This window comes from Pseudopodoces humilis, chromosome 1 (assembly GCF_049639895.1).
Source record: "Pseudopodoces humilis isolate 2021_Gansu_Grassland_sample_001 chromosome 1, ASM4963989v1, whole genome shotgun sequence".
Taxonomy (NCBI): domain Eukaryota; kingdom Metazoa; phylum Chordata; class Aves; order Passeriformes; family Paridae; genus Pseudopodoces; species Pseudopodoces humilis.
Genome location: NC_142200.1, coordinates 151,681,639 through 151,705,279, shown reverse-complemented (window position 1 = coordinate 151,705,279; position 23,641 = coordinate 151,681,639). Strand labels below are relative to the sequence as shown.

At 67.1% G+C, this 23,641-nt stretch overlaps 2 protein-coding genes and 2 non-coding genes across 4 annotated transcripts in view; all 4 read left to right on the top strand.

Moving 5' to 3' along the window:
* The window catches only part of SSPO (SCO-spondin), a 34,757-nt gene extending 29,158 nt beyond the window's left edge, over window positions 1–5,599 (top strand). Inside the window, exons 54-65 of the mRNA XM_088055879.1 lie at window positions 316–471; window positions 743–885; window positions 969–1,082; window positions 1,180–1,321; window positions 1,973–2,059; window positions 2,180–2,298; window positions 3,530–3,870; window positions 3,955–4,050; window positions 4,137–4,197; window positions 4,302–4,432; window positions 4,536–4,869; window positions 5,577–5,599. Coding sequence (XP_087912005.1) covers window positions 316–471; window positions 743–885; window positions 969–1,082; window positions 1,180–1,321; window positions 1,973–2,059; window positions 2,180–2,298; window positions 3,530–3,870; window positions 3,955–4,050; window positions 4,137–4,197; window positions 4,302–4,432; window positions 4,536–4,869; window positions 5,577–5,599 — 1,747 coding nt within the window. The remainder of the gene's footprint in view (window positions 1–315; window positions 472–742; window positions 886–968; window positions 1,083–1,179; window positions 1,322–1,972; window positions 2,060–2,179; window positions 2,299–3,529; window positions 3,871–3,954; window positions 4,051–4,136; window positions 4,198–4,301; window positions 4,433–4,535; window positions 4,870–5,576) is intronic.
* A 1,297-nt stretch (window positions 5,600–6,896) lies between these two features.
* Window positions 6,897–22,726, top strand: TBRG4 (transforming growth factor beta regulator 4). The gene is made up of 10 exons (XM_088066975.1): window positions 6,897–7,244; window positions 8,460–8,774; window positions 11,728–11,899; window positions 12,341–12,498; window positions 14,586–14,696; window positions 14,959–15,103; window positions 17,341–17,586; window positions 19,288–19,399; window positions 20,179–20,293; window positions 22,354–22,726. Exons 1-10 carry the CDS (start codon window positions 6,912–6,914, stop codon window positions 22,477–22,479), a joined length of 1,833 nt encoding a protein of 610 aa, XP_087923101.1. The 5' UTR covers window positions 6,897–6,911; the 3' UTR covers window positions 22,480–22,726.
* LOC148185280 (small nucleolar RNA SNORA5) lies at window positions 16,952–17,083 on the top strand. The gene has a single exon (XR_015774576.1). It is a non-coding gene; the product is annotated as a small nucleolar RNA SNORA5 (small nucleolar RNA).
* Window positions 18,996–19,135, top strand: LOC148185279 (small nucleolar RNA SNORA5). The gene has a single exon (XR_015774577.1). It is a non-coding gene; the product is annotated as a small nucleolar RNA SNORA5 (small nucleolar RNA).
* Window positions 22,727–23,641: the final 915 nt, after the last annotated feature.

Sequence of the window (23,641 nt, the reverse complement as noted above, 5' to 3'; positions counted from 1 at the left end):
GGGGGGACACAGACCGGGCTGGGGGCGACACGGGGGGGACACGGGGGGGGGCCGGGACCTTGGGGGGAGGGACACCGAACTGGGGGGACACAGAGCTCGGGAGGGGACACGGTGCCCACTGGGAGGGGCACAGGCCACTACTGGGGGTGCACAGGTCACATCTGGGGGAGCACAGGTCACATCTGGGGGGGCGCAGGTCACATCTGGGGGGGCCCCTGGCACTGGGGGGGACACGAAACCCACGGGGGGGGAGGTGACACGGGGGGGCTGCGGGGTCCCCGCCGCTCACCCCGATGTCCCGTGTGACCCCCCCAGGACCCCCATCCCCCCCGGGGGCGCGGGGGGAGCGTGCGGGCCCCCCCAGGAGCAGGTTCGGGGGTGCGAGCAGAGCCCGTGCCCCCCCGTGTGCCCCTGGGCGGGGGGCGAGCGGGGGCTGGGCGAGCGCTGGAGCCCCGGGCCGTGCCGCCAGTGGTGAGTGGGGGGGCCGGGGGGGCCGGGGGGGCCGGGGGCGGGCCCAGGGCCCCCCCCCCACGGCGAGCTCGCCCCCCCGCGCCACCTGCCCCCCGGGGGGACCCGAGTGCTGGGACACCCCGTGTGCGGCCGGTATGGGGGGACCGGGGGGGGATTGGGGGGGCCCGGTGGGCTGGAGGGTTCGGGGAAGGAAGGGGGGGGCCTGGGGGTCCCGGTGACCCTGGTGCCCCCCCCCCGTGCCCCCCCCCGAGCCCGGTGGCTGGAGCCCCAGGGGGTCCTGGGGGGCCCGCGGAGACCCCTGCGCGGGGGGGTCCCGCCTGCGCCACCGGCACCCCCTGAACCCCGAGACCCCCGGGCGGGCGTGCGCGGGGGTCCGGACCCAGAGCGAGAGCTGCAGCTCCAGCGCGTGTCCCGGTAACCCCGAGCGCCGCCCCGGGCCCCCCCCCGGGCCCCCCGCCCCCCGCCCGGGGGTGCTGAGGGGTTCCCGTGCCCCCCAGACCCCCGGTGCGGCGGGGGGGGCCGGACCCCCAGTCCCTGCTCCGGGCGCTGTCCCCGGACCTGCGGTGACACCTGGGGCCAGGTGCTGTGTCTGCAGGGACCCTGCGAGCCAGGTACTGTCCTGTCACTGCGGGGTGTCCCCGGTGTCCCCAACACCCGCGCGGTGTCCCCGGTGTCCCCAACACCCACCGGTGTCCCCCGCGCCCCCAGGGTGCCGCTGTCCCCCCGGGCAGCTGCTCCAGGACGGTGTCTGTGTCCCCCTGAGCCGCTGTCGCTGCGGGACCCCCGGCGGGGACAACGGGAGCCGCGAGGTGTCCCCGGGGGCCGCGACACGGATCGGGTGTCACAACTGGTGGGTGACACCGCCCAGGGGACACGGCCGGGGGGCTCCGTCACACCGGGACAGACGCGGCGCTGGGGGACACGGGGGGCGACACGGGGACTGGGCATGGCCACACGGGGGTGGCGGGGGGACGGGCACGGGGACAGTGGGGACAGGCACGGGGACAGTGGGGACGGGCACGGGGACAATGGGGACGGGCACGGGGACAGAGGGATGGGCACGGGGACAGTGGGGTCGGGCACGGGGACAGAGGGATGGGCACGGGGACAGTGGGGACGGGCACGGGGACAGTGGGGACGGGAACGGGGACAGTGGGGACGGGCACGGGGACAATGGGGACGGGCACGGGGACACAGAGGGACGGGCACGGGGACAGTGGGGACAGGCACGGGGACAGTGGGGACGGGCACGGGGACAATGGGGACGGGCACGGGGACAGAGGGATGGGCACGGGGACACAGAGGGACAGGCACGGGGACAGTGGGGACAGGCACGGGGACAGTGGGGACGGGCACGGGGACACAGAGGGACGGGCACGGGGACAGAGGGATGGGCACGGGGACACAGAGGGACGGGCACCGTGGCGGTGTCACCCAGCAGAGCCCCGCGTGCGGGGACGGTGACACGCGTGTCACCCCCGCTGTGTCACCCCCGCTGCAGCACCTGCGAGAACGGGACCTTGACCTGCCCGGTGCTGGCGTGTCCCTCCCCGGGGCCCGCGACCCCCGCGGTCCCCATGTCCCCCTGGTCCTCCCTGTCCCCTGTGTCCCCTCTGTCCCCCGAGCCCCCTCTGTTCCCCCTCTCTCCCGGCCCCCCCGTGTCCCCCCCCGTGTCCCCCTGGTCCCCGTGGTCCCGCTGCTCCCGCAGTTGCGGCGGCGGGACCCGGAGGCGGCACCGGCAGTGCCGGGAGGGCCCCGGGGCGGGGCCGCGGTGCGGGGGGAGCCCCGCGGAGGAGACGGCGGCGTGTAACCCCCAGGAGTGTCCCGGTGAGGGGCGGCACAGCGCGGGGGACCGGACACGGGACACGGGACACCGGGAACGGGACACGGGGAATGGGACACGGGGAGCGGGAGAAGGGAGGGAGGGAGGGATGGATGGAGGGATGGGATGGGATGGATGGATGGAGGGATGGATGGGATGGATGGATGGATGATGGATGGGATGGATGGATGATGGATGGATGATGGATGATGGATGGATGGATGATGGATGGATGGATGGATGGGATGGATGGATGGATGGATGGATGGATGGGATGGAGGGGATGGGATGGGATGGATGGGATGGATGGATGGATGGGATGGATGGATGGGATGGATGGATGGATGGATGATGGATGGAGAATGGGGATGGAGGGATGGATGGGATGATGGATGGATGCGGGATGGATGGGAGCGATGGAAAGGAGGGATGGATGGAGGCTGATGGATGGATGGATGGATGGAGGGATGATGGATGGGTGGATGGATGATGGATGGATGATGGATGGATGATGGATGATGGATGGATGGATGGATGGATGGATGGATGGATGGATGGATGATGGATGATGGATGGATGGATGGATGGATGGATGATGGATGATGGATGGATGATGGATGATGGATGATGGATGATGGATGGATGATGGATGATGGATGGATGGATGATGGATGATGGATGGATGGATGGATGATGGATGGATGGATGATGGATGATGGATGGATGGATGGAGGGATGGATGATGGATGGATGGATGGATGATGGATGGATGGATGGATGGATGATGGATGGATGGATGGATGGATGATGGATGGATGATGGATGGATGGAGGGATGGGATGGAGGGATGGATGGAGGGATGGGATGGAGGGATGGATGGAGGGATGGGATGGAGGGATGGATGGAGGGATGGATGGATGGAGGGATGGGATGGAGGGATGGATGGAGGGATGGGATGGATGGATGGATGGATGGATGGATGGAGGAATGGATGGAGGGATGGATGGAGGGATGGATGGATGAAGGATGGGAGAGCGGGAGAAGGGGACGGAGGGATGCAGGGATGGGAGATGAAAGCGGGGGGAGGGAGCGAGGAAAGGAGGGAGGGATGGAGGCTGATGGATGGAGGGCCGGGGGTCAGGGTGGGGCCGGTGCCGTTCCCGGTGCCGTTCCCGGTGCCAATCCCGATACTATTCCCGGTGCCATTCCCGGCGCCGTTCCCGGTGCCGTTCCCAGTGGCCCCAGGCTGCCCCCCGGGCGAGGTGTGGCTGGACCCCGGCCCCGCCTGTGAGCGCAGCTGCCAGGACCTGGCGGAGCCCCCCGGGACTTGCGGGGGGTCCCCCGGGACCCTCGGAGCTTCCGGATCCCCCGCGACCCCCGGGACCCTCGTAACTCCGGACACCTCCAGCACCCCCCGGACCCCCGCGACCCTCGCGACCCTCGGCCCTCCCGCGGCTCTCGGTACCGCCCGTGCCCCGGCGCGCTGCGCCTGCGCCCCCGGCCGGTACCGGAACGGCTCCGGGCACTGCGTGAGCGCGGGGGGCTGCGGGTGCCGCTACCGCGGGGAGCATCGAGCGGTGAGCAGGGGAGCGGGGTGGGGGTCCCCGGTGCCCGTGGGTGGGGGTCCCTGAGCAGCGCTGGGGGTCCGTGCGCCCCTCCAGGCCGGCAGCGAGTGGCAGGAGCGCTGCGGGACCTGTCGCTGCTCCGAGGGACGCGTCACCTGCGCCACCTCCTGCCCCGCGCTCACCTGCCCGGAGGTGAGGGGGCTCCGGGGGGCTCCGGGGGGCTCCGGGGGGCGCGGGGGGTCCCCGCGGGCAGGGGCTGAGCCTGGGGGTCCCCGCAGGGCACGGAGCCGGTGCGGGAGCCCGGGAGCTGCTGCCCCGTGTGCCGGGACGAGTGGCCAGGTGAGACCCCGCGCCCGGGCACCCCGGGGAGGGGCGGCCCCGGAACCCCCCCCCCCCCCCCCCCCCCGCTCACCCCGGGACCCCCCCCCCCCTCCGCCGTTCAGAGGAGCCCCCCGGGCCGTGCCGGCTCCTCACGGCGCTCCGGAGCATCGCCAAGGGCGCGTGTGTCCTGCGGGGCGTCCGTGTCACCTACTGCGCGGGGACGTGTCGCTCCCGCACCGCCGTCAGCGCCCAGGTACGGGCTGGGGGCGGGTGGGACCCCCGGTCCGGCGGGGGCTGGGGGTGCCGGGGGTGTCCCCGCGCCGGGGCTGTCCCCCCGTGAGCGCCGTGCCCCGCAGGAGCCGTTCGTGCGGGCGCTGTGCGAGTGCTGCAGTTACCGGCTGGACCCGGCCCGGCCCGTGCGGGCTCTGCTGCTGCCGTGTCCCCGCGGCCGCCCCCGGCCCGCGCTGCTGCCCCGCATCGCGCACTGCCGCTGCGAGCCCTGCCGGGGTACCGGGACCGGGAACGGGAACGGGAACGGGAACGGGGGGGAGGGACCGCACCGCGCACTGCCGCTGCGAGCCCTGCCGGGGTACCGGGACCGGGACCGGGAATGGGAACCGGGAATGGGAACGGGAACGGGAACGGGGGGGAGGGACCGCACCGCGCACTGCCGCTGCGAGCCCTGCCGGGGTACCGGGACCGGGAACGGGAACGGGAATGGGAACGGGAATGGGAACCGGGAATGGGAACGGGAATGGGAACGGGAACGGGAACGGGAACGGGAACCGGGAATGGGAACGGGAACGGGAATGGGAACGGGAACGGGAACGGGAACGGGAACCGGGAATGGGAACGGGAACGGGAACGGGAACGGGAACGGGAACCGGGAATGGGAACCGGAATGGGAACCGGGAACGGGAACGGGAACGGGAACCGGGAACGGGAACGGGAACGGGAATGGGAACGGGAACCGGGAATGGGAACCGGGTACGGGAACCGGGAATGGGAACGGGAATGGGAACGGGAACGGGAACCGGGAACCGGGAACCGGGAACCGGGAACGGGAACGGGAACGGGAACGGGAACGGGGGGGAGGGACCGCACCGCGCACTGCCGCTGCGAGCCCTGCCGGGGGAACCGGGACCGGGAACGGGAACCGGGAATGGGAATCGGGACCGGGAATGGGAACGGGAACGGGAACCGGGAACCGGGAACCGGGAACGGGAACGGGAACCGGGAACGGGAACCGGGAACGGGAACCGGGAACCGGGAACGGGAATGGGAACGGGAATGGGAACGGGGAACGGGACCGGGGAGAGGGACCGAGGAGCGGGGGTTCCACCGGGGGTGCGGGATGGGGGTCCCGGGGGTGACACCGTGACCCTCCCGTCCCGCAGGCGGGGACTCCACCCGGCGCTGAGGAGCCCCCCGGGCTCAGCCCCGCGCCCCCCGCCCGGTCTGATCGATACCAATAAACTATAATCGATAATTAATCAATAATTAACCGAGAGCTGCAGCGGGGGGCACTGCGGGAACTGGGGGACTGCACGGGGGGTACTGGGGGGTACTGGGGTGAACTGGGGTGAACTGGGGTGAACTGGGGGGGTACCGGGGGTACGGGGGGCGGTGGCTGCAGTTTCCCCCGCCACCACTCGGGGGCGCCACACAGAGAGACGGGAGGGCCCGGACACCACGGGGACACCACGGGGACATCCGGGGAACACCCTGGGGACACCCTGGGGACACTCTGTGACACTCTGGGGACACTTTGGGGACACCCTGGGGACACTCTGTGACACTCTGGGCACACTTTGGTGGCACTTTGGGGACACTCTGTGACACCCCGCCGAGGCCCCGCCCATCATGGCGGCCCCGTTCCCGCCACTTCACGGAGGCGCCGCCGTCGCCGCGTGATGACGCAACCGAGCGGCCATTAGAGAGCGGGCGCAGCGCAGTGACGTCATAACCGCGCGCCTCGGCGGCGGCCCGGGCGTGGGGCCGGGGCGGGAGAGGTCAGAGAGGGAACGGGGCCGGGAACGGGATTGGGAACGGGAACGGGGCCGGGAACGGGATCGGGAACGGGAACGGGATCGGGAATGGGATCGGGATTGGGAACGGGAACGGGATTGGGAACGGGAACGGGATTGGGAACGGGAACGGGAACGGGATTGGGAACGGGAACGGGATTGGGAACGGGAACGGGAACGGGATCGGGAACGGGAATGGGAACGGGAACGGGAACGGGATCGGGAATGGGATTGGGAACGGGAACGGGATTGGGAACGGGAACGGGACCGGGACCGGGAACGGGATTGGGAATGGGATTGGGAATGGGATCGGGAACGGGATTGGGATTGGGAACGGGTTTGGAACCGGGACCGGGGTGTTGGGACGCGGGGGGGTGAGCGGGGCCGGGGCTCGGCCCCGGGGGGGTTCCGGAGCTCGGTCCGGGGGGTTCGGAGCTCGGTCCGGGGGGTTCGGAGCTCGGTCCGGGGGGTTCGGAGCTCGGTCCGGGGGGTTCGGAGCTCGGTCCGGGGGGTTCGGAGCTCGGTCCGGGAGGTTCGGAGCTCGGTCCGGGGGGTTCGGAGCTCGGTCCGGGGGGTTCGGAGCTCGGCCCGGGGGGTTCGGGGCTCGGTGCTTCCGGGTCCATCCCGGTTCGGTCGGTCCCGGTTGGGTTGGGCCCATCCCAGCCCGTTCCCCGCAGTGTCCCGGGATGCGGCGCTGACCCCGCCATGGCCGCTCACCTGTTCCGCCGCTGCTGCCGGCGGCTGCTGCCGCTGCGGGCCCCGCCCGGGCCGCCACCGCCACCGGCACCGGCACCGCGCTCCGACGGGCCCCGGGAGCTGATCCGCGCCCCGGACGGCGGCGAGCGGGAGCTGCGGGAGCTGGTCCGGGGCGCGGGCAGCCCGCAGGAGCTGCTGCGGCTCGGGCCCGCGCTCAGCGGGAACCTGGCGGCGCTGGCCATCGGCCGCCTGGCCCGGATCAGCTCCCGGCAGCGCCTGGACACCGCAGCCATCCGCGGGGACCCGCGCTTCCAGCACCTGCTGCGCGCCGTGCATGCGCAGGTGAGGGCACGGGGACCGCGGGGACGGGGGGACGGCACGGGAACGGCACGGGAACGGCACGGGAAACACCGGGAATGGCACGGGAATGGCACGGGAATGGCACGGGAATGGCACGGGAAACACCGGGAATGGCACGGGAACGGCACGGGAACGGCACGGGAAACACCGGGAATGGCACGGGAATGGCACGGGAAACACCGGGAATGGCACGGGAATGGCACGGGAATGGCACAGGAAACACCGGGAATGGCACGGGAATGGCACGGGAATGGCACGGGAACGGCACGGGAAACACCGGGAATGGCACGGGAATGGCACGGGAAACACCGGGAACGGCACGGGAAACACCGGGGAGGGGACGGGAACGGTGGGGAGGGGACAGCAGCCACAGGTGAGGGGACGGGAACACCACGGGAGGGGACAGGAATGGCAGGTGAGGGTACAGGTACGGTAGGTGAGGGTACAGCAGCACCGGGGAGGGGACAGGAACCATGGGGCAGGTGACACTGTGTGACCTGCTGTGCCCTGCTCACTGTCCTGTGTCACACCTGTGTCACACCTGTGTGACAGGCTGGCACTGCTGTGTCCCCTGGTGTCACACCTCTGTCACCCCTGTGTCACCCCTGTGTCACACCTGTGTGACAGGTTTGCAGTGCTGTGTCACACCTGTGTCACACCTGTGTGACAGGCTGGCACTGCTGTGTCACACCTGTGTCACCCCTGTGTCACCCCTGTGTCACACCTGTGTCACACCTGTGTCACACCTGTGTCACACCTGTGTGACAGGCTGGCACTGCTGGGTACCCCCGGTGTGTTCTGTGTCACACCTGTCCCCACCTGTCCCCACAGATCTCGCAGGTGTGGAACACTGGTGGCTCTGTGTCACACCTGTCCCCACCTGTCCCCGCAGATCTCGCAGGTGTGGAACACTGGTGGCTCTGTGTCACACCTGTCCCCACCTGTCCCTGCAGATCTCGCAGGTGTGGAACACTGGTGGCTCTGTGTCACACCTGTCCCCACCTGTCCCCGCAGATCTCGCAGGTGTGGAACACTGGTGGCTCTGTGTCACACCTGTCCCCACCTGTCCCCGCAGATCTCGCAGGTGTGGAACACTGGTGGCTCTGTGTCACACCTGTCCCCACCTGTCCCCGCAGATCTCGCAGGTGTGGAACACTGGTGGCTCTGTGTCACACCTGTCCCCACCTGTCCCCGCAGATCTCGCAGGTGTGGAACACGCCGCTGGTGCAGCTGCTGCGCAGCCTGCAGGTGCTGGGGCTGGCTCAGGACGGGCAGCAGGTGCGCTCGGTGGAGCAGGAGGTGCTGTGGCGGCTGCGGCGCCTGTCCCTGCGGCAGCTGGCACACCTGGCCGAGCACCTGGCGGGGCAGGGCCGGGACGGCCCGCTGCTGCCCGAGGTGCTGCGCAAGCTGGAGCTGCGCTGGACCGAGCTGGACGGGCCCCGCAGCGTGGTGACGCTCATGGCCAAGGTGGGACACCTGTCCCCCGCCCTGATGGAGCGCCTGGAGGACAAGGTGGGACCTCACACCTGCCCGGGCTGGGTGGGGTCACCTGGGGTCACCTGCACCGCCTGTCCTCTGTCTGCCCTCTGTCACCTGTCCCTTGTCCCACCTGTCCCTGTCCCACCTGTCCCTGTCCCACCTGTGCTCTGCTCTGTGCCACCTGTCCCGTCCCACCTGTCCCGTCCCACCTGTCCCTGTCCCACCTGTCCCTGTCCCACCTGTCCCTGTCTCACCTGTCCCTGTCCCACCTGTCCCTGTCTCACATGTCCTTGTCTCTCCCCTGTCTCTCACCTGTGTCTCACCTGTCTCTCCCCTGTCTCTCACCTGTCTCTCACCTGTCTCTCCCCTGTCTCTCCCCTGTCTCTCACCTGTCTCTCCCCTGTCTCTCACCTGTCTCTCCCCTGTCTCTCACCTGTCTCTCCCCTGTCCCTCACCTGTCTCACCTGTCTCTCCCCTGTCTCTCACCTGTCCCTCACCTGTCTCTCCCCTGTCTCTCCCCTGTCTCTCCCCTGTCTCTCACCTGTCTCTCCCCTGTCTCACCTGTCTCTCCCCTGTCTCTCCCCTGTCTCTCCCCTGTCTCTCACCTGTCTCTCCCCTGTCTCTCACCTGTCTCTCCCCTGTCTCTCCCCTGTCTCTCACCTGTCTCTCACCTGTCTCTCACCTGTCTCTCACCTGTCTCTCCCCTGTCTCTCACCTGTCTCTCCCCTGTCTCTCCCCTGTCTCTCACCTGTCTCTCCCCTGTCTCTCCCCTGTCTCTCCCCTGTCTCACCTGTCTCTCCCCTGTCTCTCACCTGTCTCCCCTGTCTCTCCCCTGTCTCTCCCCTGTCTCACCTGTCTCCCCTGTCTCTCCCCTGTCTCTCCCCTGTCTCACCTGTCTCCCCTGTCTCTCCCCTGTCTCTCCCCTGTCTCTCCCCTGTCTCACCTGTCTCACCTGTCTCTCCCCTGTCTCTCCCCTGTCCCTCACCTGTCTCTCCCCTGTCTCTCCCCTGTCTCTCCCCTGTCTCTCCCCTGTCCCTCACCTGTCTCACCTGTCTCTCCCCTGTCTCTCACCTGTCCCTCACCTGTCTCTCCCCTGTCTCTCCCCTGTCTCTCCCCTGTCTCTCACCTGTCTCTCCCCTGTCTCTCCCCTGTCTCTCCCCTGTCTCTCCCCTGTCTCTCACCTGTCTCTCCCCTGTCTCTCACCTGTCTCTCCCCTGTCTCTCCCCTGTCTCTCACCTGTCTCTCCCCTGTCTCTCACCTGTCTCTCCCCTGTCTCTCCCCTGTCTCTCCCCTGTCTCTCCCCTGTCTCTCACCTGTCTCTCCCCTGTCTCTCACCTGTCTCTCACCTGTCTCTCACCTGTCTCTCCCCTGTCTCTCCCCTGTCTCTCCCCTGTCTCTCCCCTGTCTCTCCCCTGTCCCTCACCTGTCTCACCCGTCTCTCCCCCGTCTCTCACCTGTCCCTCACCTGTCTCTCCCCTGTCTCTCCCCTGTCTCTCCCCTGTCTCTCACCTGTCTCTCCCCTGTCTCTCCCCTGTCTCTCCCCTGTCTCTCCCCTGTCTCTCCCCTGTCTCTCACCTGTCTCTCCCCTGTCTCACCTGTCTCTCCCCTGTCTCTCCCCTGTCTCTCACCTGTCTCTCACCTGTCTCTCCCCTGTCTCTCACCTGTCTCTCCCCTGTCTCTCCCCTGTCTCTCACCTGTCTCTCCCCTGTCTCTCACCTGTCTCTCACCTGTATCTCACCTGTCTCTCCCCTGTCTCTCCCCTGTCTCTCCCCTGTCTCTCACCTGTCTCTCCCCTGTCTCTCCCCTGTCTCTCCCCTGTCTCACCTGTCTCTCACCTGTCTCTCACCTGTCTCCCCTGTCTCTCCCCTGTCTCTCCCCTGTCTCTCACCTGTCTCTCCCCTGTCTCTCCCCTGTCTCTCCCCTGTCTCACCTGTCTCTCCCCTGTCTCTCACCTGTCTCCCCTGTCTCTCCCCTGTCTCTCCCCTGTCTCACCTGTCTCACCTGTCTCTCCCCTGTCTCTCCCCTGTCTCTCCCCTGTCTCTCCCCTGTCTCTCACCTGTCTCTCCCCTGTCTCACCTGTCTCACCTGTCTCTCCCCTGTCTCACCTGTCTCCCCTGTCTCTCCCCTGTCTCTCCCCTGTCTCACCTGTCTCACCTGTCTCTCCCCTGTCTCTCCCCTGTCCCTCACCTGTCTCTCCCCTGTCTCTCCCCTGTCTCTCCCCTGTCTCTCCCCTGTCCCTCACCTGTCTCACCTGTCTCTCCCCTGTCTCTCACCTGTCTCTCACCTGTCTCTCCCCTGTCTCTCCCCTGTCTCTCCCCTGTCTCTCACCTGTCTCTCCCCTGTCTCACCTGTCTCTCCCCTGTCTCTCCCCTGTCTCTCACCTGTCTCTCCCCTGTCTCTCCCCTGTCTCTCACCTGTCTCTCCCCTGTCTCTCCCCTGTCTCTCCCCTGTCTCTCCCCTGTCTCTCACCTGTCTCTCCCCTGTCTCTCCCCTGTCTCTCACCTGTCTCTCCCCTGTCTCTCACCTGTATCTCACCTGTATCTCACCTGTCTCTCACCTGTCCCTCACCTGTCTCTCCCCTGTCTCTCCCCTGTCTCTCACCTGTCTCTCCCCTGTCTCTCACCTGTCTCTCACCTGTCTCCCACCTGTCTCACCTGTCTCTCACCTGTCTCTCCCCTGTCTCTCCCCTGTCTCTCACCTGTCTCTCCCCTGTCTCTCCCCTGTCTCTCACCTGTCTCTCCCCTGTCTCTCCCCTGTCTCTCACCTGTCTCTCCCCTGTCTCTCACCTGTATCTCACCTGTATCTCACCTGTCTCTCACCTGTCCCTCACCTGTCTCTCCCCTGTCTCTCCCCTGTCTCTCCCCTGTCTCTCCCCTGTCTCTCACCTGTCTCCCACCTGTCTCACCTGTCTCTCACCTGTCTCTCCCCTGTCTCTCCCCTGTCTCTCACCTGTCTCACCTGTGTCTCACCTGTCCCCGTGTTGCAGGCGCTGGAGCTGGCGGAGCAGTTTGATGCCGAGGAGCTGCGCCGTGTGGCGCTGGCGCTGGCGCTGCAGCAGCGCCGCAGTGTGCCGCTGCTGCGGGCGGTGTCGTACCACCTGCTGCAGAAACCTGCACAGCTGCCCCTGCCCGCGCTCAGCGACCTGCTCTTCGCCTTCAGTGAGTGCCAGGGCCACCTGAGGGGCTGGGGACCGGCCACGGGGTCCTGAGGGTCACCTGTGGGGCTGGGGACTGGCCATGGGGTCCTGAGGGTCACCTGTGGGGCTGGGGACTGGCCATGGGGTCCTGAGAGTCACCTGGAGCCCCTTCGGGCACTGGGAGGGCTCTGAGGTGTCCCTGGAGCCTTTTCCCGCCCAGGTGACAGTTCCCAGCTGTCACCTGTGCTGGGGGACATGGCACACCTGTGCTGGGGGACAGGGCACACCTGTGCTGGGGACATGGCACACCTGTGCTGGGGACAGGGCACACCTGTGCTGGGGGACAGGGCACACCTGTGCTGGGGACAGGGCACACCTGTGCTGGGGACAGGGCACACCTGTGCTGGGGACAGGGCACACCTGTGCTGGGGGACACGGCGCTGAGCTGCCCCCCTTGGCGCAGGTAAACTGAGCTTCCAGCAGCCGCAGGTGCTGCACCGCCTGGCGCAGGAGCTGCAGCCTCACCTGGGCAGCCTCAGCCCCGCCCAGGTGTCGCGCTGTGCCCGCTCCTTCGCCAGCCTGCGCTGGCTCAGCCGGCCCCTCGCCGAGGCCATCGCCCAGGTGAGCCCCGGGGACAGGGGGGAGCCTCACCTGGGCATGGGGGAACTCACCTGGGCATGGGGGGACTCACCTGGGCATGGGGAAACTCACCTGGGCATGGGGAAACCTCACCTGGGCATGGGGGAACTCACCTGGGCATGGGGGGACTCACCTGGGCATGGGGAGCCTCACCTGGGCATGGGGAAACTCACCTGGGCATGGGGAAACTCACCTGGGCATGGGGAAACTCACCTGGGCATGGGGAGCCTCACCTGGGCATGGGGAAACTCACCTGGGCATGGGGAGCCTCACCTGGGCATGGGGGGACTCACCTGGGCATGGGGAAACTCACCTGGGCATGGGGAAACTCACCTGGGCATGGGGAAACCTCACCTGGGCATGGGGAAACTCACCTGGGCATGGGGGAACTCACCTGGGCATGGGGGAACTCACCTGGGCATGGGGGGACTCACCTGGGCATGGGGGAACTCACCTGGGCATGGGGAAACTCACCTGGGCATGGGGGGACTCACCTGGGCATGGGGAAACCTCACCTGGGCATGGGGAAACTCACCTGGGCATGGGGAAACCTCACCTGGGCATGGGGAAACCTCACCTGGGCATGGGGGGACTCACCTGGGCATGGGGAAACCTCACCTGGGCATGGGGGAACTCACCTGGGCATGGGGAAACCTCACCTGGGCATGGGGGGACTCACCTGGGCATGGGGGGACTCACCTGGGCATGGGGAAACTCACCTGGGCATGGGGAAACCTCACCTGGGCATGGGGGGACTCACCTGGGCATGGGGGAGGCAGGGCTCGCTCACCTGTGCAGGGGGAGTTGTCACCGTCCCCAGCAGGGCAGGGCGGGTTCCTGTCACTCCGGGCTGGTGTCACCTGGAGCAGGTGACACTGGGGCCCCTCCCCTGCCCGAGCTCCGGCACCGCTTCCCAGTGGGAATTTGGGATCATTTCCGCTGGATTGGGCTCCGTTTGTCCCAGTTCCATCCCAGTTCCATCCCAGTCCTGTCCCAGTTCCATCCCAGTTCCATCCCAGTTCCATCCCAGTTCCGTCCCAGTTCCTTCCCAGTTCCTTCCCAGCTCTGTCCCAGTTCCTTCCCAGTTCCATCCCAGTTCCATCCCAGTTCCCATCCCAGTTCCATCCCAGTTCCATCCCAGTTCCCATCCCAGTTCCATCCCAGTTCCATCCCAGTTCCTTCCCAGTTCCATCCCAGTTCCATCCCAGTCCTGTCCCAGTTCCATCCCAGTCCTGTCCCAGTTCCATCCCAGTTCCTTCCCAGTTCCATCCCAGTTCCATCCCAGTTCCATCCCAGTTCCATCCCAGTCCTGTCCCAGTTCCTTCCCAGCTCCATCCCAGTTCCTTCCCAGTTCCTTCCCAGTTCCATCCCAGTTCCATCCCAGTCCTGTCCCAGTTCCTTCCCAGCTCCATCCCAGTTCCATCCCAGTTCCATCCCAGTTCCATCCCAGTTCCTTCCCAGTTCCATCCCAGCTCCATCCCAGTTCCATCCCAGTCCTGTCCCGGTCCTGTCCCAGTCCTGTCCCAGTTCCATCCCAGTTCCTTCCCAGTTCCTTCCCAGTTCCATCCCAGTCCTGTCCCGGTCCTGTCCCAGTCCTGTCTCAGTTCCATCCCAGTCCTGTCCCGGTTCCATCCCAGTTCCTTCCCAGTTCCTTCCCAGCTCCATCCCAGTTCCTTCCCAGCTCCATCCCAGTTCCATCCCAGTCCTGTCCCAGTTCCATCCCAGCTCCGTCCCAGCTCCATCCCAGTTCCGTCCCAGTTCCATCCCAGTTCCATCCCAGTTCCATCCCAGTTCCATCCCAGTCCATCCCAGCTCCATCCCAGTTCCATCCCAGCTCCATCCCAGTTCCATCCCAGCTCCATCCCAGTTCCATCCCAGTTCCATCCCAGTTCCATCCCAGTTCCATCCCAGTCCATCCCTGCTGTTTCCCACCCGCTCTGGGCTATCCCAGGGTTTCCCCCGCTCCCTGGGCGGATCCCCAGGGTTTCCTGTCCCATTTCCCCCCGGGAGGTGCCTCTGGCCGATGTTTCCAGGCTCTCGCTGCCGTCACGTTCCCGTTTTTCCCGCAGTACTGCCTGGAGAACGCGCAGGAGCTGTCCCTCACCCAGCTCTGCGGGATCCTCGTCTCCTTCGGCCACCTCGGCTTCCAGCCCAGCTCCGGCCAGGAGTTCTTCTCCGTGGTGAGCTCCCCGGGATCGCGGAATTCCCGAGCGCTCTGGGTGGGGAGGGGGCTCGGAGAGCCCTCACAGCCGCAGATTCCGTCCCCTGAGCCCCCCCGAGTCCCCCATTCCCCGTGTCCCAAACCCCTCCCGGCTCCTGCTCCGGGCCCCGGGAGAGGCCCTGGAGCCTCCCGCAGGTGTCACCTGTGCCCCCCGGGACGTTCCCCCGGGAGGGGGGTCCCGGGATCCCCGCGGCCGCTGCAGCGCCGCTGTCCCCGCGCAGGTCCGGCAGCGGCTGCGGGGCCGGGAGCGGGAGCTGGACGTGCACCTGCTGACGGACGCGGTGTGGTCCCTGTGCGTCCTGCGGCAGCCTGGGGACGCTCACCTGCGCCAGGTGCTGGCCCCCGACTTCCACAGCCGCCTCCAGGGTGAGCCCGCACTGCGCCAACGGAGAGCCCGCAGTGGGAGCGGGGACTGGGCAGGAGCGCGGCCACGGGGCTGGGATCCGGGATTTGGGGATTTGGGGATCCCGGGATTTGGGATTGGGCAGGAGCGCGGCCACGGGGCTGGGATCCGGGATTCGGGGATTTGGGGATCCAGGGATTTGGGGATTCAGGGATCTGGGACTGGGCAGGAGCGCGGCCCCGGGGCTGGGATCCGGGATTTGGGGATTTGGGGATCCGGGATTGGGCAGGAGCGCAGCCACGGGGCTGGGATCCGGGATTTGGGGATTTGGGGATTTGGGGATTTGGGGATCCGGGATTGGGCAGGAGCATGGCCCCGGGGCTGGGATCCGGGATTTGGGGATTTGGGGATCCCGGGATTTGGGGATTTGGGGATCTGGGATTGGGCAGGAGCATGGCCATGGGGCTGGGATCCAGGATTCGGGGATTTGGGGATCCCGGGATTTGGGGATTCGGGGATCCCGGGATTTGGGGATTTGGGGATTTGGGGATTCAGAGATTTGGGGATTCAGGGATCTGGGACTGGGCAGGAGCGCGGCCACGGGGCTGGGATTTGGGGATTTGGGGATTTGGGGATTCGAGGATCCGGGATTGGGCAGGAGCACGGCCCTGGGGCTGGGATTTGGGGATTTGGGGATTCAGGAACTCAGGGATTCAGGGATTCAGGAATTCAGGGATTCAGGGATTCAGGAATTCAGGAATTCAGGGATTCAGGAATTCAGGGATTCAGGAATTCAGGGATTCAGGAATTCAGGAATTCAGGGATTCAGGAATTCAGGGATTCAGGGATTCAGGGATTCAGGAACTCAGGAATTCAGGGATTCAGGAATTCAGGAATTCAGGGATTCAGGAATTCAGGGATTCAGGAACTCAGGGATTCAGGGATTCAGGGATTCAGGAATTCAGGGATTCAGGAACTCAGGGATTCAGGGATTCAGGGATTCAGGAATTTGGGGATTCAGGGATTCAGGAATTCAGGGATTCAGGAATTCAGGGATTCAGGAACTCAGGGATTCAGGAATTCAGGAATTCGGGGTTTCAGGGATTCAGGAATTCAGGAATTCAGGGATTCAGGAATTCAGGGATTCAGGAACTCAGGGATTCAGGAATTCAGGAATTCAGGGATTCAGGAATTCAGGGATTCAGGAATTCAGGGATTCAGGAATTCAGGGATTCAGGGATTCAGGAATTCAGGGATTCAGGAATTCAGGAATTCAGGGATTCAGGAATTCAGGGATTCAGGAATTCAGGGATTCAGGAATTCAGGGATTCAGGGATTCAGGGATTCAGGAATTCAGGGATTCAGGAACTCAGGGATTCGGGGATTCAGGGATTCAGGGATTCAAGAATTCAGGGATTCAGGGATTCAGGAATTCGGGGTTTCAGGAATTCAGGGATTCAGGGATTCAGGGATTCGGGGTTTCAGGGATTCAGGGATTCAGGGATTCAGGAATTCAGGGATTCAGGGATTCAGGAATTCAGGAATTCGGGGATTCAGGAATTCGGGGATTCAGGGATTCAGGGATTCAGGAATTCAGGAATTCAGGGATTCAGGAATTCAGGAATTCAGGGATTCAGGGATTTGGGGATTCAGGAATTCAGGGATTCAGGGATTCAGGGATTCAGGGATTCAGGGATTCAGGGATTCAGGGATTCAGGAATTCGGGGTTTCAGGGATTCAGGAATTCGGGGTTTCAGGGATTCAGGAATTCAGGGATTCGGGAATTCGGGGTTTCAGGGATTCAGGGATTGGGCAGGAGTGCAGCCCAGGGGAGGTGGGATGGGGTTACCTGTCCCAGGTGTTCTGGCAGGTGCAGCCCAGTCAAATTCGGTCCCAGCCCCGCCATGGCCGGGACCGGCCAGCGGCTGCCACAGTGACCTCCGTGCCACGAGCCCCGTGTCCCTGCCCTGGGGCCCGGGGGGTCAATGCCACCGGAGACACGGGATCCGGGAATGCCAGCTGGGGCTGGGGGTTCCCAGGTGTGGGAGCTCACCTGGGACAGGCGGTGTCACATCCTGTCACACCCTGTCACACCCAGTGGGGCTGGACAGCCCTTTCCAGGGGAACATTCCCCAAATCCCTCCCGTGTCTGTCCCCTGGCTGTCCCCTGGCTGTCCCTTGGCTGTCCCTTGGCTGTCCCTTGGCTGTCCCTTGGCTGTCCCCTGGCTGTCCCCTGAGCGTGTCCCCTCCCGTCCCGCAGGTGACAGCTCCCCGCGGGCGCAGAGCTCCCGGCTGAAGCTGCTGCACATCAACGCCACGGCCAGGCTGGAGACCCCCGGCTACCAGGGGCCCTTCCTGCCCCCCGAGGCGCTGGGGGGACACGGGGACAGGGACAGGGACAAGGCCACCCCCCTGCAGAGGGGGCTGCGGGAGGCGCTGCCGGGGGCGCTGGGCGGCCACGACCTCGTCCGGTACGACGTGAGCACGGTGTACGGCTGGGACATCGGTGAGTGTCACCTGCAGTGCCACCCCTGCCCTGGCACCTGCCTGCTCACCTGCAGTGTCACCTCTGGCACCTGCCTGCTCACCTGCAGTGCCACCTCTCACACCTGCCTGCTCACCTGCAGTGTCACCCCTGCCCTGGCACCTGCCTGCTCACCTGCAGTGCCACCCCTGCCCTGGCACCTGCCTGCTCACCTGCAGTGTCACCCCTGCCCTGCCTGCTCACCTGCAGTGTCACCTCTGGCACCTGCCTGCTCACCTGCAGTGTCACCTCTGGCACCTGCCTGCTCACCTGCAGTGTCACCCCTGCCCTGGCACCTGCCTGCTCACCTGCAGTGTCACCTCTCACACCTGCCTGCTCACCTGCAGTGCCACCTCTGGCACCTGCCTGCTCACCTGCAGTGTCACCTCTGCCCTGCCTGCTCACCTGCAGTGCCACCTCTGGCACCTGCCTGCTCACCTGCAGTGTCACCTCTGGCACCTGCCTGCTCACCTGCAGTGTCACCTCTGGCACCTGCCTGCTCACCTGCAGTGTCACCTCTGGCACCTGCCTGCTCACCTGCAGTGTCACCTCTGCCCTGCCTGCTCACCTGCAGTGCCACCTCTGGCACCTGCCTGCTCACCTGCAGTGCCACCCCTGCCCTGGCACCTGCCTGCTCACCTGCAGTGTCACCTCTGCCCTGCCTGCTCACCTGCAGTGTCACCCCTGCCCTGGCACCTGCCTGCTCACCTGCAGTGTCACCTCTGGCACCTGCCTGCTCACCTGCAGTGCCACCTCTGGCACCTGCCTGCTCACCTGCAGTGTCACCTCTGGCACCTGCCTGCTCACCTGCAGTGTCACCTCTGCCCTGCCTGCCCACCTGCAGTGTCACCCCTGCCCTGGCACCTGCCTGCTCACCTGCAGTGTCACCTCTGCCCTGGCACCTGCCTGCTCACCTGCAGTGCCACCCCTGCCCTGGCACCTGCCTGCTCACCTGCAGTGCCACCCCTGCCCTGGCACCTGCCTGCTCACCTGCAGTGTCACCTCTGGCACCTGCCTGCTCACCTGCAGTGTCACCTCTGGCACCTGCCTGCTCACCTGCAGTGTCACCCCTGCCCTGCCTGCTCACCTGCAGTGCCACCCCTGCCCTGGCACCTGCCTGCTCACCTGCAGTGTCACCTCTCACACCTGCCTGGCCACCTCTAGTGTCACCCCTGGCCCTGGCATCACCCTGGGTGGCCCTGGCACCCCCACCCCGCTACCTTCCCGTGTCACCTCTCAGCCCTGTCACCCACCCCGTCACCTTTCCCCATCACCTTTCCCTGTCACCCACCCTGTCACCCACCCTGTCACCCACCCTGTCACCCACCCTGTCACCCACCCCGTCACCTTTCCCCGTCACCCCGCAGCCCACCCTGGCTCTGCCACCCCCCTGCAGCCCAGTCAAATTCGGTCCCTGTCCCTCAGTGTCGGGGACCGGCCACCGGCTGCCACAGTGACCCCGTGCTCGGCGTGTCCCGTGTCCCCTCCCGTGGGACCCGGGGGCCCGATCCCCACGGACACACGGACACCAGGGACACACGGACACGTGTCCCCCGTGTCCCCCGTGTCCCCAGGAGCCCCTGGGGGCTCTGAGACACACGGACACATGGACACACGGACACATGTCCCCCGTGTCCCCCGTGTCCCCGCGTGGCTCTGAGCCCTCTGTCCCCGTCCCCGCAGACGCCGAGGTGCTGCTGGACAGCGAGCACAGAGCGCTGCCCCCGAGGGACTTCAGTGCCCCACATCTGCCCCACAGCGAGGGGACAAAGCCACTGCCACCGGGGGCCAGGAGGTGGGGACAGGAGGGGACCCCGAGGTGGGGCAGAGACAGGAGGGGACCCCGAGGTGGGGCAGGGACAGGAGGGGACCCCGAGGTGGGGCAGAGACAGGAGGGGACCCCGAGGTGGGGCAGAGACAGGAGGGGACCCCGAGGTGGGGCAGAGACAGGAGGGGACCCCGAGGTGGGGCAGGGACAGGAGGGGACCCCGAGGTGGGGCAGAGACAGGAGGGGACCCCGAGGTGGGGCAGGGACAGGAGGGGACCCCGAGGTGGGGCGGGGACAGGAGGGGACCCCGAGGTGGGGCTGGGGGGGACAGGAGGGGACCCCGAGGTGGGGCTGGGACAGGAGGGGACCCCGAGGTGGGGCTGGGACAGGAGGGGAATCGGGGGGACGAGGGGGGAGGAAGAGGAGGGGAACGGGGAGGGGATGAGGAGGGGGAATAGAAAGGGTCAGTGCAGGAGAGGAAGGGGAGGGGACCTGGGGTGGCACAGCAGGGGGACAGGAGGTGATGGGAGGGGCTCGGGGTGCCCTGTCCCTGTCCCCAGGGTGTCCCTGTCCCTGTCCCCAGGGTGTCCCTGTCCCCAGGGTGTCCCTGTCCCTGTCCCCAGGGTGTCCCTGTCCCTGTCCCCAGGGTATCCCTGTCCCCAGGGTGTCCCTGTCCCTGTCCCCAGGGTGTCCCTGTCCCCAGGGTGTCCCTGTCCCCAGGGTGTCCCTGTCCCTGTCCCCAGGGTGTCCCTGTCCCCAGGGTGTCCCTGTCCCTGTCCCCAGGGTGTCCCTGTCCCTGTCCCCAGGGTGGCCGTGCTGCGCTGGGAGCTGCCGCAGTTCAGCTCTCGTGGCCGGGAGCTGCTGGGCCGGGGCTCCATGGCCCGCAGGCACCTGCGAGCGGCCGGGTTCCTGCTGGCCGAGGTGAGCGCTGGGCAGGGCTGGGAAACCTCCCTGGGACCCCCTGGCTGTCCCCAGGGCCACCAGGGCCACCACCCACCCTGGCCCCAGGGGGGACAGCAGCTGGGTGCCATTGTCCCCTGGGCACACCTGGGGCACACCTGGGCACACCTGGGCTCACCTGGGCACACCTGGGCACACCTGGGCTCACCTGGGCACACCTGGGCACACCTGGGCTCACAGGGGCACACCTGGGCTCACCTGGGGCTCACAGGGGCACACCTGGGCTCACCTGGGCACACCTGGGCTCACCTGGGCACACCTGGGCTCACAGGGGCACACCTGGGCACACCTGGGCTCACAGGGGCACACCTGGGCTCACAGGGGCACACCTGGGCACACCTGGGCTCACAGGGGCACACCTGGGCTCACAGGGGCACACCTGGGCACACCTGGGCACACCTGGGCTCACAGGGGCACACCTGGGCACACCTGGGCTCACAGGGGCACACCTGGGCTCACCTGGGCACACCTGGGCACACCTGGGCTCAGCTGGGCACACCTGGGCACACCTGGGCACACCTGGGCTCACAGGGGCACACCTGGGCTCACCTGGGCACACCTGGGGCACACCTGGGCTCAGCTGGGCACACCTGGGCTCACCTGGGCACACCTGGGCTCACAGGGGCACACCTGGGCACACCTGGGCACACCTGGGCACACCTGGGCTCAGCTGGGCACACCTGGGCACACCTGGGGCACACCTGGGCTCACAGGGGCACACCTGGGCACACCTGGGCTCACAGGGGCACACCTGGGCTCACCTGGGCACACCTGGGCTCACAGGGGCACACCTGGGCACACCTGGGCTCACAGGGGCACACCTGGGCACACCTGGGCACACCTGGGCTCACAGGGGCACACCTGGGCTCAGCTGGGCACACCTGGGGCACACCTGGGCTCACAGGGGCACACCTGGGCACACCTGGGCACACCTGGGCACACCTGGGCACACCTGGGCACACCTGGGCACACCTGGGCACACCTGGGCTCACAGGGGCACACCTGGGCACACCTGGGCACACCTGGGCACACCTGGGCTCAGCTGGGCACACCTGGGCTCACAGGGGCACACCTGGGCACACCTGGCTCCCCTGGGATGGAGGCACCGGCACCTCCTGGGGGCTGCCAGCTCCCCCCAGCCCGGGCTCAGCAGGGATGAGCCACCGTGATCCCCCCGGGGCCACCTGCCAGGTGCCGGGGGGGGACAGGGGTGACAGGGAGGTGACACAGACGAGCTGATCCCGTGGGGTCAGCCAGGATTAACCCCTGCGGGTAATTATAGCCCAGGGGGAGTGTGACAGCCACGTGTCACCCCCCGGTGTCACTGCCAGCCCCCGGTGTCACTGCCAGCCCCGGGTGTCACCCCCCAGTGTCACTGCCAGCCCCCAGGTGTCACTGCCAGCCCCCGGTGTCACTGCCAGCCCCAGGTGTCACCCTCCGGTGTCACTGCCAGCCCCGGGTGTCACCCCCCAGTGTCACTGCCAGCCCCGGGTGTCACCCCCCAGTGTCACTGCCAGCCCCCAGGTGTCACTGCCAGCCCCCGGTGTCACTGCCAGCCCCTGGTGGTGTCACTGCCAGCCCCAGGTGTCACCCTCCGGTGTCACTGCCAGCCCCCGGTGTCACCCCCCGGTGTCACTGCCAGCCCCCAGTGTCACTGCCAGCCCCCGGTGTCACTGCCAGCCCCCGGTGGTGTCACTGCCAGCCCCCGGTGGTGTCACTGCCAGCCCCCAGTGTCACTGCCAGCCCCCGGTGGTGTCACTGCCAGCCCCCGGTGTCACTGCCAGCCCCCAGTGTCACTGCCAGCCCCCGGTGGTGTCACTGCCAGCCCCCAGTGTCACTGCCAGCCCCTGGTGGTGTCACTGCCAGCCCCCGGTGTCACTGCCAGCCCCCGGTGGTGTCACTGCCAGCCCCCGGTGGTGTCACCGGCACACCTGGGCGGGCGCTGGGACCCCGGATTGGTGAGGACAGGAGGGGACACAGCGGGGACCCCGGGGTGCTGCCACGTCCCCGTGTCCCTGCAGGTGCCCCACTACGAGTTCCTGGAGCTGAAGCTGGAGCGGCAGCGCGTGGCCTACCTGAAGGACAAGGTGGCCAAGGCCCTGGCCGGTGACACCGCAGGGGACACGGCCACCGACACGGCCGCCTGAGCCGCCCGCGTGGCCTCGCCTCGGGCAGGTGCCGCGTCCCTGTGCCAATGTGACCGGGTCACCGTGCCCGGGTGGCCCTGTCACTGTGCCCGGGTGGCCGTGTCACCATGGTGAGGTGGTCACATCACCGGGTCACCGTGCCCGGGTGGCCGTGTCACCGCAGCGAGGTCCCCGATGTCCCCACGCGGCTCCAGCCTTGCTGCTCCATGGCACAAACGGCTCAAATAAACCCAAAGCTGTACAGGGACAGTGGCTGGGCCTGGTGGCACTGGGGACAGGTGGCATCAGGGATGGGTGACACTGGGGACAGGGGACACGGGACAGGTGGCATCAGGGATGGGTGGCACTGGGGACAGGTGGCATCAGGGATGGGTGACACTGGGGACAGGGGACACGGGACAGGTGGCATCAGGGATGGGTGGCACTGGGGACAGGTGGCATCGGGGATGGGTGACACTGGGGACAGGTGGAACTGGGGACAGGTGGCATCAGGGACAGGTGACACAGGACAGGTGCCATCAGGGATGGGTGGCACTGGGGACAGGTGGCATCGGGGATGGGTGCCACAGGGGACTTTGGGGACAGTGGGGATGGCTGGCATTGGAGACACGTGACACTGGGGACAGTTGCCATCAGTGCCAGGTGCATTTGGAGCTGGGTGACATCTGGGCTGGGTGACATTGGGGCCAGGTGACATCAGGAATGGGTGACATCGGGAATGGGCGACATCGGGGTTGGGTGACATCGGGGTTGGGTGACATTGGGGCTGGGTGACATCAGGGTTGGGCAGCGCTGTGGGTGGGTGACAGTGGGTGACAGTGCCATCCGTGTTGGTGGCACGTGGCTGTGCCCGCGCCCCCCGTGTCCCCCAGGCCGGGCCCGCCGGTCTGAGCCGGGATCGGGATCAGGAGCCCGTTTATTCCCGATTATCCCGGGATTGTCCCCGGCCAGGGCGGGGACAGGGGACAGCGGCGGGGGGAGGGGACACCGGGGACCCCGCGCTTTGGGGGTGTCACCTCCCGGCCGGGGGGGGCTGGGGACAGCCCTGGGGTGACGCGGTGGGGCCGGGAAGGGCTCTGGGGACGGCTTGGTGGCCCCGGGACCCTCCGGGGGGGGGACACGGCGGTACCGGGGGGGGACACGGCGGTACCGGGGGGGGGAC

Coding starts and splice junctions, on each gene's coding strand:
- TBRG4 (XM_088066975.1), top strand. CDS start 6,912: ATGGCCGCTCACCTGTTCCGCCGCTGCTGCCGGCGGCTGCTGCCGCTG. Junction 7,245..8,459: donor TGCGCGCCGTGCATGCGCAG/GTGAGGGCACGG, acceptor CTGTCCCCGCAG/ATCTCGCAGGTGTGGAACAC. Junction 17,587..19,287: donor GGTGTACGGCTGGGACATCG/GTGAGTGTCACC, acceptor CCGTCCCCGCAG/ACGCCGAGGTGCTGCTGGAC.